Source organism: Monodon monoceros, unplaced genomic scaffold (assembly GCF_005190385.1).
Source record: "Monodon monoceros isolate NGI ecotype Baffin Bay Population unplaced genomic scaffold, NGI_Narwhal_1 Super_Scaffold_13, whole genome shotgun sequence".
NCBI classification, from domain to species: domain Eukaryota; kingdom Metazoa; phylum Chordata; class Mammalia; order Artiodactyla; family Monodontidae; genus Monodon; species Monodon monoceros.
This window is the reverse complement of record NW_021703769.1, coordinates 9,654,211-9,668,577: the sequence shown is the minus strand read 5'-3', so window position 1 is coordinate 9,668,577 and position 14,367 is coordinate 9,654,211. Positions and strand designations below refer to the sequence as shown.

The window sequence follows — 14,367 nt, the reverse complement described above, 5'->3', positions numbered from 1 at the left end:
AAAACCCTCAAGGGAAGGGAGGACTTTCTTAGAAACTACAGGAGCCACAAATAAAGCACTAGAAGAATCTGACTGCATACAAAATGATTATTTTTATGTGGAAATAGCACCATGAGGAAGTCAAAAGACAAAGGATAGGAGGGGAGAAAACTCAGCACCATTTGACAGACATGGGGTTCACATCCCCAGGTGCCCAGCAACCCAAGGAAAAAAATAAGAGTATGAGTTTAAAGTTCATAGATAAGAAAAATGCAAATAATCAACAAGTCTATGCAGAGGTGTCACAGAGATGCAGATCAAAACACCAGCTCAGGAAATGCACAAAGACCAGATTACCATTTTCACACATCAGACCTGCAAAACTCCAAAAGATGGATAACAAGATTTGTGATAGCTGGAGCCCGCACCACCAGCACCACCAACGAGACTATCTATCGTTTTGAAAAACTCATCTGAATCTACGCAAGTACAAGCTACAGAAACTCATTGAAATGCACTTTGGGGACTCTAACCTACAGAAAGAAAAGAAAGCACAACTGAATAAGAGGAACTATGTAGGATGTTTACTGTGGCAGTTTGTAATGGCAAACAAACCCCCAAACAACCAAAATACCCATGAAGATGGAGATGGGTGAATAAAGCATGGTGCTTATAACATGGTAAGACATAGTCTACCGTTTGCTTAAAAAAAAAGCTAGGCATAGCTGTACTGACACACAGTACTGTTAATAAATGGAATAATAAGGGCAAGGTAGAGAGAAATGTACATAGTGTGATACAATTACTATAAAAATAAGGGAAAGCCTTTTCTAGGTTATCTTTTAAGTTGGTATGAACACAGAGACCTTACTTACCTTGGGTGGAATGAGAATAGGCTGGAGATTATTGGCTTGGTTTTTGTACAATTCTATATATAGTTTATCGCAAGGAACAAGTTTTGCTGTTGTAGTTTGTTAAAAAAATCCAAATATGCATGTGTGTGTATATGCATTATATGTATCTATGGAGGGCAGCAGTTCTGTGGAGATATAATGATATAAAGAGAAATATAGTATATAAAAAGAAAATAGTATGCTCAATTCAACCCCAACTCTGTAACTGGAGTAGAAAACATACATACGGGACTCCCCTGGTGGTCCAGTGGTAAAGAATTCACCTTCCAATGCAGGGGACGCAGGTTCAATCCCTGGTGGGAGAACTAAGATCCCACACGCCGTGGGGCAACTGAGCCCGCGTGCCACGACTACTGAGCTCACACGCCTCAATGAGAGAGCCCATGTGCCACAACTAGAGAGAGAAAACCTGCACGCCACAACTAGAGAGAAGCCTGCATGTCACAACTAGAAGGAAGTCCACGCGCCACAACAAAGAGCCCGCAGCACAATGAAAGATCCCACATGCCGCAACTAAGACCTGATGCAGCCATAAATAAATAAATAAATAAAATAAATTAAAAAAATAGAAAACATACACAAGCATAGAAAAAAAAGATTAGAAGGAAGTCCATTAAAATGGTCACAATTTTTACATCTGGATAGTAAAATTATTAGTGACTTTTAAATTTTTTTAATATACATACAGATGGTCCCCAACTTACGATGGCTCAACTTAACAATTTTTCGACTTTACGATGGTACAAAAGCAATACACATTCAATAGAGTCATACTTCGAATTTTGATCTTTTCTTGGGCTAGCACTATGTGGTCTGATTCTTTCTCCCGATGCTGGGCAGTGGCAGTGAGTCAGCCATGGGATCACGAAGGTGAACAACTGATACACTTACAATCATTCTGTACCCCTCCAATCTGTGTTTTTCACTTTCTGTATTCATTAAATTACATGACCTATTCAATATTCTCTTCTAAAATAGGCAGATTTTGCCCAACTGTTGGCTAATGTAAATGTTCTGAGCACATTTAAGGTAGATGAGGCTAAGCTATGATGCTTGGTAGGTTAGCTGTACTAAATGCATTTTCAACTTAATGATATTTTCAGCTTACAATGGGTTTATCAGGACATAACCCGTTCGTACGTCGAGGAAGATCTATAACGTGTTTCCCATATTTTTTATCTTGAATACACATTACATTTATAATCAGGAAAAAAATCATTTAAAAGTTGAAACTAGGGGCACACTGGGAAAAAAGATGTAGAACACAGGTTCATGACAATAGAAGTTTCCCAGGTAAAATCCAATGGCTGAATAGTTTCCTAAAGAACTGCAAGCAGTAATTCTAAAGTGATAAAATACTAACAGAGTAAGCTGCAAGCTTTTTTGATTTCTTACCAAACCATAGTTATGATGCATTATCATCACTGCTGATACAAAAATAATTTCTGGCGAAGAAGAAGGATCAAAGATAAAAAGAAAGAAGACAGAGCCCAGCTTGAGGATATATATATATGTATGTGTTTTCTTTTTTTTCTTGGCCACGCTGCGCAGCATGTGGGATCTTAGTTCCCCGACCAGGGATGGAACCCGCGTCCCCTGCATTGGAAGCACCGCACTGGATCACTGGGGAAGTCCCTGTATGTGTATCCTAAGGGATGCTGACTTTCTATTTCCAACAGGCACTTCTCAAGGTTTTCAGCATCACCATTTTCCATATTTCCTTAGTTCGTTATTACAAAAAAAAGGGGGGGAGGGAATAATATCTTTATGTAAAAGTGAATTGATATGCATGAGAATTTTAATAAGTTTGTGTGTTAGGGAATAAAATTAAAATGTTGATTACTCTGGTAAAAATGTATCTAAAGTGTTCTCACATTTTAAATACGCTTCTCTCACAAGAGTAACTTCCCCTCCTCATCAATCCTTGCTCATGCTCTGTGACAGCATGTTTCATTTATGCAGTGTTTATTAAGAGCCCACCCTGAGTTGAAGATAATGCTAGAAGCTGGAAATCAGAGATGAAGACCCAAATACAGGTCTTTGGATCCAAGCACGGGTAATTTGAGACAGCTCTCTGGCGCCACCTACTGATCACACAGCATTTCAATTCAAAACAGACAAATTTGAAATTTCCCTCTCGTCAATACAGCCCATGCTTTGGACCTAGGTGCTTTTCCAATCCCTCTCATCTGATCCCTGGGACTGCACGTATATTACTATCTAAAACAATGCCATCCTAGAAAACTGTCCTAAAGGTTAATATTATAATTAACCTAACCTAAAGGTTAATTATATCAGCATCTAAACAGAAACGTCAGGTTTGTCACTCTGAAGTTTCAAAATAAAAATGATAGTTGGGTCACTTTAGGCACCACACATATTTGACTGTGAAGAAGGTAAGGCATTTATATACTATTTATGAGAGAGGACTAAGAAGCTTTGCTTCTTCAAGTTCTCTTTAATTATATAATTCAAACCCCAATAACCCAAATCATACTGTGACTCTAGAGAATCACTAACATTTGTTATGTTTTAATGATGTAGCAGTTTATTAGGAAACCATTCCTTTTTTTCCCTCATTTACGCTAAACTTTTTTTTTTTGATCAAAAATCCATGTAACATTATGTAGAAAATGGTCCTTCATGCCGATAGATTTGTATCCATGTATTAAAACACTATTACCCCAAACATCGGGGGTATTTCAGAATGGGGACTCGAGAGGCTTAGAAGCACCATCTACTACACAAATTTAATGAGGTGGAAAAAACCTTTATTAGAGTTTGCAAATCAAGTTGGAAGCAAACAAATGTATTCACTACTCAATTCATTTCATTCCAACCCCTAATCGGGATCATCTTGGTAGTATTTAAGATTCTACAGCACTTAGAACACCGCGATTCAGAGGTCTCACAACTATCGCAGCATAAAAAAATTTCAGTAAGCAGTATAAAATTACAATTTATTATGGGGGCGGGGTGTTTTCACAACAGTCCTTAAAAACATTAAGGGCAAACCTCTTACAGAATTCCATTTCTGCCTTCTTTTTTGGTCACTCCTTTTTCCCCCTTTCTTTTGTTTTATAAGCACTAGTCTGGTATGGAATCCGCCGGACAGAGCAAAGCTGGGTGGGCGCCTCCTTGGATGATGGAGTAAGTCTGCTTGGGTAATTCTTGCTGAGAGGTGGTGGAGAATATGGGCGGAGCCGTGGTGGCCACGGCGATGTTCTGGCCTCCGTCGCTGACCACAGTCACTTCAGCGGTCCCCTCCTGAATCAGAGCGTTCAGGCCTTCGAAGTCAGTGCAAGTAATGCCCGAGCTGGTGATGAAAGTCTGGTTGCCAGAGCCTTCCTGGGGGCCGCCCGGGGCCGTGGGGATGAGGGTCTGGTGCAAAGTGCCTACGTCCGTCTGGTCGTGAGTGGTCAGCAGGACAGCCGGCTGGGGCATCGCCGCCGCCTCGCTCGGACACCCCGAGGAATGAGGAGGGGCGATCAGATTGACCTGGCGTAAGATCTGCAGCCGGCTGTTCCCGGGCAGTTCCTCTGGGTTCTGCGCCACCAAGGCGGGCTGTACGATGTTCACTGCGGCCGCCGCAGCCTGGACGATGGTGTTTGCCTGAGGCACCTGATGGCCAACGATGATTTTGACTCTGCCCTCGCTGAACTGGGGCACTTGGCTGGGCTGGAGGGGCACCTGGAGGTGCCCCACAGTGAGGGGCGCGGCGGGCTGCTTACTGGGGTCGATCTGAAACTGCAGGACGGTCACATCCGAGCTTTTATTCTCATTGTACTCACTGTGCTGCCGCTTGTGGCTGCGGAGCGAGTCCTCGCGCATGAAGGAGGCATCGCACCGATCACAGTGGAAAGTCTTCTTGGCGTCCAGCTTGGCCACCTGGCGGCTGCTCTGCCGGCCCGTGTCTTTCCTCTCCGAGGCCTCGGTCTTGACCACGTCGCCGTGGAACTTCTTCACGTGCTTGCTCAGGTTGCTGGGCTGCTTGGTGTCGAAGCTGCAGTAGTTGCACTTGAAGGGGCGGTCGGTGCAGTGGATGCGCTCGTGGATGCGCAGGGCGGCCTTGCTGGAACAGGAGTAGCTGCACTCGGAACATTTCTCGGGGTGCTCGGACTGGTGCACCCGGCTGTGCTTGCGGAGCGTGGCCTTGCTGTCCCCCAGGAAGTCGCAATGCGGACACTTGAAGTTGTTCCCGCTGTGCTTGATGCGGATGTGCGACTTGAGGTTCCCCTTCATGGTGCAGCGGACATTGCAGAACTCGCACTTGAAAGGCTTCTCCCCCGAGTGCACGCGCATGTGCCTTTTCAAGTCCGAGCTGATTTTGAACTTGGCGCTACAGAGCCAGCACTGGAAGGGGGCGTCCCCTGTCAACACAAGGTGAGTTTCGATAAGAACAGGCAGGCAACAACCATAGCGGATCCCCCCGAAGCACACACCAGAAAATCGCTTATACCAAGGCAGGCGGGTGGAGACCTTCTAACTGCAGCTCCTAGCAGCCCCTGGGAGAAAAAAAAAGAGGGGTCGGGGGCTTCTCTCCTTTTCCCAAACTTAAAGCACCACCACCATTATAACACCCGGAAGAAAAACGGAGATTGAAAATCAAGCTATTTAACTGTCCCCAGTAAAAAAAAATAAGATTTGCGAATACACTTAGTATATCCTTGAAAACAATCACGCTATCGTTCCTATGGTTATTGTGTTCACTCTGCTAGGGAACCATTCACAGTTGCATAATTTTGCATAATCCGTTGATTTTGGTTGAGTTACATGTTGTAACAGATTCAAGGGCACATTTTCAAATCAGTCAGCTCCATGCTCACTCATCAGAATATTCTTTTTACAATGATTGAAACGCCCAGCTTACACTTCATGCAGATTTTTATTAATAAAGACGTGTTTATTGCGCACAATTTATTTATCCCACATTGCCAGCTGCGTTCTTTACTTGTGAAGTTACAAAATCCAGCTGCTTGATTTTTTTTTTTTTAATTCATGTTCGGTGAAAGATGAACAGGAAAAGCGAAATTGCAACATCTGAAAGGACATGATATTCCAAGTTTATTTCCTCAGTGAACGCTAAGTCCCAATCATCTGATAATTCAAGCGAATTGGTGACCCCGCCCATTGCAATATTGTTTAAGCAAGCGAAACAACAGCCGCTAAGGTTCTTCGGTGGCTTCCCAGACGGCAGGCGCCCTGCTGAGCATTCCACAAGAATGGTCTCACTTGATGATCCCGACATTCCCATGAGGTGGGTACTATTATCAATATTATTCCCAACACTATTGTACAAATGAGGAGGCTGAGGCCTGGAGCGACTCTATCACTTGTTTCCAGTCACTCGGTAGTACATGGCAGAGCTTGGATTCCAACCCAGGCTGATTCCAAAGCGGGTATTTTTTTTTTTCTTTGTAATTAAAAGACTTTACTTTTTTAGAGCAGTTTTAGGTTTGGGGAGATTATACAGAAAGTACAGAGTTCCCATATGCTCGCTCCTTCTCTCCCCTGCACGTCGTTTCCCTATTATTAACATTTTGCATTAATGCAGTACATTTGTTACAACTGATGAACCAATATTAATAGATTATTATTAACTAAACTCCGTAGCTGACATGTGGATTTACTCTTTGTTTTCTATATTTCTATGGGTTTCAACAAATGTATACTATTACATATCTACCATTACAGTAGCATACAGGATAGTGTCACTTCTCTAAAGATGCCCTGTGCTACACCTATTCACCCCTAACCCCACTCCCGGAACCCCTGAAATCTCTGATATTTTTAATTGTCTCTATAGTTCTACCCTTTCCAGAATGTCATATATTGGTTAACATCTTAGCGTATGTAGCCAAAGCTGGTATTCTTGGATGCTAGGTGATTATCTGTACATATGACCAATGTTTGCTTTCTTACCATAAGCTCAAAAGAGTGGGACTGTGTTCTGGCTTTTTGGTATAAGACCTATAGCATCACAATGAGCTGTTTAATAAATGCAATTAATGATGGAGCAAATTAAACAAGCTTCGAGAAAAGGAAGAAGCCCCAAACTAAACAATGCTTTGCATGACTAAATGCCACTGAGATCATTCACGTGAAACTCTAGAACAAGGAATGGTAAGCTATACACACTGTGAGTCAAATCTAGCCCACAGCCTGTTTTTGTAAATAAAGTTTTATTGTAACACAGCCATGTCCATTTGTTGTGTGTTGTTTCTGGTTGCTTTCATGCTACAACTGGCAGAGGTGGGTAAATTGTGATAGACACTGTATGGCCCGCTCAGCCTAAAGTATATTTACTATCTGGCTCTTTATAGAAAAAGTTTGCTGACTTCTGTCTTAGAATGTTGCTCTCAACCATTTTTATGCCACGGACCCCTTTCTGGCGGTTTAGTGAAACCCATGCACGCTTTCTCGGGGTAATGTTTAAACGCACAAAGTAAACTAAAATAAAAATCAAAAGGAATACAAAACAAACTAACTATATTGAAAATTATTAAATAATTAAATTGTGATTTGGCAATGTGTGTGCATTAAGTAACAAGCTCTAGCGGTGGGTCTAGTGACTACACCAATTTCTAAATGGAGAAGAGTGTAAACGATGTTTCGATCTATCAGAAACACGTTATAATAAGATCTGTGATTTCTACTGGCGACAAGTTCACATGCACGGTAATCAGACTGGATGCCTATTTTCATAACTGAAGGACATATCACATTTCAGTAAGATGAGTGAAAATGAAGATGTAATTTTTTTCCTCATCCAAGTTCAGGGTCCTCCTAAATTCTACTCAGGGATCCCTGCGTGGAGGTGTCTGTGGAATCAGAGGAAGAATCATTGCTCTAGAATGTTCTGCTAGGTCTTCCAGTTACATCACTGCCCAAATTAGTGACGATCTGTTTGCCTTTTTTTTTTTTTAAAAGCAATTTAGCAGAGGTCAAACCCAGGAAAACCAGATAACCAAATCTCACAGCTGAGTCGCAGAGCTTAACAACACTTTTTGACGTGAAGGCAAAAGGTTTAAATCTTTTCCTCATCATTATCTTCTTTTTCCTTTTCACCATAGATTTATTTCTTAAATGAGGCAGACTGGTCAGTACCAGTGCCACTGGACCATAAGCTCCCCAAAGCTAATGACTACGTTCATTCCTGCCCACTACCTGACCCTCGCAGTGTCTGGTACCTGGTGAGGACTTAGTGAATGTTGCTCCGTGAACAAGCAACTGATATATTTAAGCTGACAGATCTCTTGAGTTTAGGTTGCCACCGAGACAATATAGTTGATCAAAGCGATGGAAGGGTAAAGACAAAATCCTATTAATTTTACAATTTGTAAAATTTTACAAGTGCCACAGATTTATAAAAGGGAAATGAACATTCCATGGAGATACTGCATAAATGGCATACATTTAAATTTTTAGAAAATATACTTTTTCTAGACCAACTTAAAGATGCTATTATAAATGAAATGGTTAAGTTTACCCTCCTAAGTTAAGATGATTCTGAACAACTTCCCTAAATGAATCCTTCAGTGCCTCTGAGGCTGAGGAGATTTCTGAAGAAAATCAGATGGGTGCCAGCTATGCCAATGTCTTAACTTGCTGTAGAAGATTAATGTCCCCAGACCTCCCCACCTCCTATCGCTCCCTGTAGCCATGGCCTCTGCCATGTATGTAATTATGCATGCTCTCCCGACGGGACAGGATGACTTGCCACGACCCCTAATAAAATAGGCTCTATCACGTCATTGGATTTGGCTGATGGTATGTTAACCAGACTTGATACAAGTAATGGCTTGAATGGGTTTGTGAATCGGGGTTTGCTCGCTTGTACCTCTGTCATCCATCGCCAGGAGGTCAATCCTGTCCTACCCGCTGATCCCAGGAGGAGGAAGACAGACGTGGAGCGCAGCTGGATTGTTGCAGCCAAGGCCAGTGGACAGCTAGCCCACAGCCAGCAGATTCTGAGATTTGTAAGTGAGCCCAGCAAAGACCAGCAGAGTTGCCCAGATGACACCCAGCTGATCCCCAAACATGAACAGAGAAGGCATGTTGTTGTATCCACTGAGGTTCTGTGGGGTTTTTTGTTACACTGCATTATTGTGACAACAGATAACTGATACACATATTGGCATCGAGAAACAGAGCGCTGCCGTAACAGAAAACTAAACTACGTAGCTTTGGGTTTGGGGGGCAGGTAAAGGCTGGAAAAGTGGCAGTGCACACATTTCACGGCAAGCATTTGGGAAAACTGTCACCTGTCGTAACTTAGAAGATAGAAAATGTAACCACTGAATTCTGAACTTGAGCGAAGAGATTCATTAGTTCTAAGCAGAACAGTGAAAGTGTCTTACAAGCTGCATATGATAAGGTCCCACAAGAAAGAGACAAATTCAAAAAAGAACTGGCCATTTTCAAAATGGAATTTAGCGAGAATACAGAAAATCAAAGATGTGCTGGGTTAGATGAAGTTTCCCATCTTCAACCAGCAAAAGATTTTCAAAGTACGACAAAAGCCTGGGAACAAAGATCATATCCAGGGAACTGATCGCAGAGGGAAGAACGAATGAGAAATGAAGGGTGTAAGCACAAGGTTCTTTGTCAAAATCTCCAAAAGAATAAAGTTGGTGCCAAGTAAGTCCTCTCAGCTGGACACGGATTCCTAAAAGTCGCACCGGCTTCAACCTACAGAACATTATTTGCCGAAAGTGCCTATAATTGAGTTTAGAGGAAAGGCAAGTCTCCAGAAGAATTATGGGTGTGGCTTTTGGCACACAGATACACAGGAAACTCACAACGTTTTTAAGATAGCTCTATCAGCAAAGCTGTCAGTCTAGACTAAAATAAAACCTAAAAAGATCCCAACTTTCGGTAGGCAGGAAGCAGGCTGAGAAAGGTTCTCAAAGGCACATTTTCCACTCCTTTTCAGAAGTGGTTAAGGGAGGTGATGAAAGGCTGCTCCAGGGAGCAGAGTCAAAAAGCACGCGGCCGAGTCAACGCCTAATCAAGAAACATTCCCTGTTCCCAGAGTGGGGGGACCTGGAAACACCTGCCCAGAGGGATTTCAGAAATCTGTGCACCAGTGACTGCCAAGCGCCTCCTGTTCTTCCCCTTTGGAACAGCAGGAATATTATAAGTATCCTGGCTGCGTTTCACTGCTGCATGCTGGGAGCGTGGGGACAGACAGCTTGTCTTTTTATTGCAGAAGGCTCTAGGTCAAGAGAAGCCATATCTATACCTGATGGAGACTGCAAGTTCCTGATCCTATGATTGGCTAGACTTGTGTGGGTCTTGGGAGGCCATGAATGCATCTGCATGTCAGAGAGATGTGAATGATGGTGGGGTGAACTGGTGAATGATGGTTCGTGCAAAAATGGCCTTTGCCATGTAACCCTGGGATGACCTTCCACTGTGGGTGAGCTCAGCCCCACCCCTTGACACCAGGCCCGACCATTTAACTTACTTTAGGCCAATGGGATGCAAGCAGAGGCTTGAAATGAGCTTACGCATTGGGGCATACTTGTTTTGTCTTCCATGCAGAGGTCTGCCCTTGACATGAGAAGGACAAGCCTGGAGTAGCCCACTGGTCCCAGAGGGAGGCTATGAGACATGTGGGCAGAGCCAGACTGCCCCAGCCAAGGCAAGGAGACAGCCAGCAGATCCGCAGCCAAGGTCAGTGGACACTCAGCCTTTCCCACACATGTGATTAAGCCCAGCCAAGATCAATGGAATGTCTAGCCAACTCCCTGCTGACCTGAAGTATGTGAGCAATAAATGCTTTTATAATATGCTGCTGAGATTTTGTGGTGGTTACACAGTACCACTGTATCGAAAGCTAAGAGACACACTTGCTAAAAGGAAAACATACATCATTTGTTAAGTTACCTACTCAGCTGAGTTTTTTCATCAAGCTGTCCCATGCTGAACTGATCAGAGCAGTCTTCAAAACGACTGAAATGCCTAACCATACGTTATGCAGACACTGATTAAAAATGCATTGCTTATATCTATATTTCATTTAGCACACCTCCTCAAGTAAATACTAGTGAATAGGGTCTAAAGCTACATAAAGATGTGTATAAAGTTATAACCTTAATGTTTTTCCCTATTTTACAGGGAAAGCGACTTCTGAGCAGATGAAAAGCAAAACTGCAAACCACGGGATGAACTAACGTGCCCAGGTCCTTTACTTAGGTTGTGACTCAGTGCTTGAAGGTGCCGGTGATTTAGCCAACAGGCAGTTGGGAGCACAGTGTAAGGACCACATGAAGGACGTACCTGTGTGGGACCGGAGGTGTACGGTGAGCTGGCTGGAGTTGCGGCTGGCGTAGGGGCAGATCTGGCATTTGAAGGGCCGCTCGTCGGAATGTATCCGCAGGTGCTTGTTGAGGCTGCTGCTGTCCGCAGCAGCGTAGTCACACGTCTTGCACTTATAGGGCTTCACGCCCGTGTGGCACCGCATGTGGGTCTTCAGCTTATCCTTCCGGCTGAAGCACTTGCTGCAGACTTCACACTTGTGGGGTTTGTCTCCTTCAAACGTGCACACACGGCATCAGGAAACAAGATGAAAAGGGAAAAAGGCTTATTTCCCACTGCCTTATGAAAAGCGTAAGACACAGTCACCCAAGGATATTTAGAACCCCCCCCCCAAAACGACACGGATGACGGGCAAAGAGCTAACGTCTTGGGAGAGGAGGAATTGCTTCTTCTATGTTGTTTATTAGTATTTTCTAATTTTTCCTACATTGAAGATGAATTCTTTCTTTATCAATTTAAAATAGAAGGCAACTCAAAAATTTTAAAGTACAGCTAAGTAAAATAAGAAACATTGTCTCATACCCATTAGCTCTTTTTTCTTTTTCATAACAGACACACCCTAAAACTCAGAATCTCTAAGTTTTAGTACAGCTCACGTCTGACCAGCCAAAGAATACATTTCTCGGCCTCACTCGCAGCCGGGGGTGATTCTGCGATGAAGTCCTCATTAATCAAATGGCAGAGAAGGTAAGTGTGTCCCTCTCGTAAAAGGAAATGGCTTGCCTTTTACTTTTTCTCTTTCCACCTGTCTTGCCAGCTGTTACCAAGACATGAGGGTGAACAAGCAGGTGAGGACAGCACACCTGCAGATGTTGGATACGTAGCCTAATGTACTGTAATACATAGAGAGAACTTAAGTCCCTGGGTGATGGGGACAGAGCTGCCTACTGCCTAGACCACCTGCTTACCTCTGGACAGCTACGTGAGACAGACATAAACCCCCACCTCGTGTGAGCTGGTGCTGGGCTGTTTTGCTACAGCAGCTTAAGCTGTACTCACTAATGCACATTGTCAACTTGCCACCCGTGAACAACTGCTAATTTTTGATGTCTACTTTTCCAATTATCTTGTATGTGTGTGTGCACATTTTGGGGTACAAAAACCTTCTTGGCCAACATCAATTTAAACACTTATTTTTTGGAAGGTACTGTGCCTCTGAATGATTTTACTTAATTCTCTCCACAACCGGGATTAGAACCCAGGACAGTCTTGCTTTCTTAGCCAAATGCAACACTGCCTCTCCACTGACTACTTTCTTGCACTTAAAATAATTTCAATCATTTTCACATCATTAAATTTCTACAACATGATTTTTAAGGCTGAAGTATTATATGTACTATACTGTAAATGTACTATAAATTATTGAACCAGTTTCCTACTTGGCCATCGAAAAGAATAAAGTAGATACATGCATACGGACATGGAAGGACATCCAGCATTAAAGGAGAAACAAAGTTGCAGAGAGTGTATATATTATTAACTTAATAAGAGACAGAAAAAGTAAATTGTGTGTTTTTAAGCCTGGTATACACATGCCAAAATTTAAGAATGAGACACACTGGATTATTAAGACTGGTGACTTTTGTGCGTGTGTCAGATAAGAAGGATGTGGGCTGTGAGTCAGGATTTTCACTCTTTACATATCAAACATGTATTTTGGCCAAATCCTAAATAGCTAAGTGCTAAAATCAATTGTCAGCCAAAAGTTGGTCACTATCCTCATAGAACAAACATCTGGGATTTAAGAATACATCTAGAAGTATATTAAAGATTGTAATTTTTTTTTTTTTTTTTGCGGTATGCGGGCCTCTCACTGTTGTGGCCTCTCCCGTTGCGGAGCACAGGCTCCGGACGCGCAGGCTCAGCGGCCATGGCTCACGGGCCCAGCCGCTCCGCGGCATGTGGGATCTTCCCGGACCGGGGCACGAACCCTTGTCCCCCGCATCGGCAGGCGGACTCCCAACCACCGCGCCACCAGGGAAGCCCAAGATTGTAATTTTATTATTAAAAATGTTCACAGTCAAATTAAAAAATCCAGGAACAATAATTTCTCATTACTGTCAGCTGGTAAACAGCTTCTGTGGGCGCCATCCTGTGTATGTGCAACACCGAGCAGATGCCGGATGTCGGTGGAGCTGGATGGCTTACGGCCAGCTCTGCTGGTAAAGAGCCCCACTCTTGCTGTTCCTGGCCATGAGCTCTTCTCCGAAAGTAACTAAGGTAAGTACACCTTGTCAACTCTCTGACTTGAAGATGTTGACGGAGATGCTGCAGTTATGCACAAATCATCCTACAAACCCAAGCGTGGCTAACTGTGAGTAGAGGATGCTTCCTGAAGATTTGCAGCGATGGACTCCAGGGTGCTGTCCTCACTTACATTTTTATAATGCTTCCCCAATTATCATGCATAATGACAGCACTTTACTCTTACAATGAAGAATATGCTACGTGTGACTGATGGAACTTCAACACAGGGCACCCACCAGGAGAGATTCATTGCTTGTCACATTGAGAATGCTTACCAATACCTAAAACTTAATAACTTCAGATTGTGATAACTAGAAGAAATCTAAATGACATGACGCCGTGAGGCTGATTAGATATGATGGTGATCCCAGTGCAACAAGGCAATCGTTGGCCGTGGCCAAGGAATATCAGCGATAACTGCTAGATATTTTATCTTCTTTATCTTCCAGATATTTTATCTGAGGCTAAGTAGCAGAATTTGGGCAATTAGGGATGCCCACGCCAAATTTCAGTGTCCCTCCCTTATACACGTTGACACTCACTGAATTTATGTATGACTGTATCATCTGAATTATGAGCGTCTAATACTTCAGGAAAAATAGTCTAAAAGCAATTCCTTCTCCATGCAAAAGGTCTGGGAGGCATAAAAATAATACATTAGAGAAAATTAAAATCACCAGAAATAATCACAGTTTTCTTTTTCCATGTAATCCTTTTTTTCTCTCCTTTAAAAAAAGTATTTATTAAATTCCCCTTTCAAAATTGCAAAACACACTCAGGTATCCAATGATGCAGTGTAAAGATACATAAATGAAAAGTCACTATTTTCCCCTTCCTTCGTTTGTTTACCAGTCATTACACACACACACACACACACACACACACACACACACACACACACACA

At 42.9% G+C, this 14,367-nt stretch overlaps 1 protein-coding gene across 4 annotated transcripts in view; it reads right to left on the bottom strand.

Moving 5' to 3' along the window:
* Positions 1–14,367, bottom strand: part of ZFP64 (ZFP64 zinc finger protein) — a 79,121-nt gene that overhangs the window by 46,207 nt on the left and 18,547 nt on the right. For 2 of the 4 annotated variants that reach the window (XM_029221116.1, XM_029221118.1), the window contains exons 5-6: positions 11,178–11,429; positions 3,381–5,263 (exon numbers count right to left, since the gene is read on the bottom strand). In XM_029221116.1, coding sequence (XP_029076949.1) covers positions 3,981–5,263; positions 11,178–11,429 — 1,535 coding nt within the window. In that variant the 3' untranslated portion in view covers positions 3,381–3,980. Of the gene's footprint in view, positions 1–3,331; positions 5,264–11,177; positions 11,430–14,367 lie in introns of those variants that run through there. The other 2 variants (XM_029221117.1, XM_029221119.1) reach the window with 2 other exon arrangements.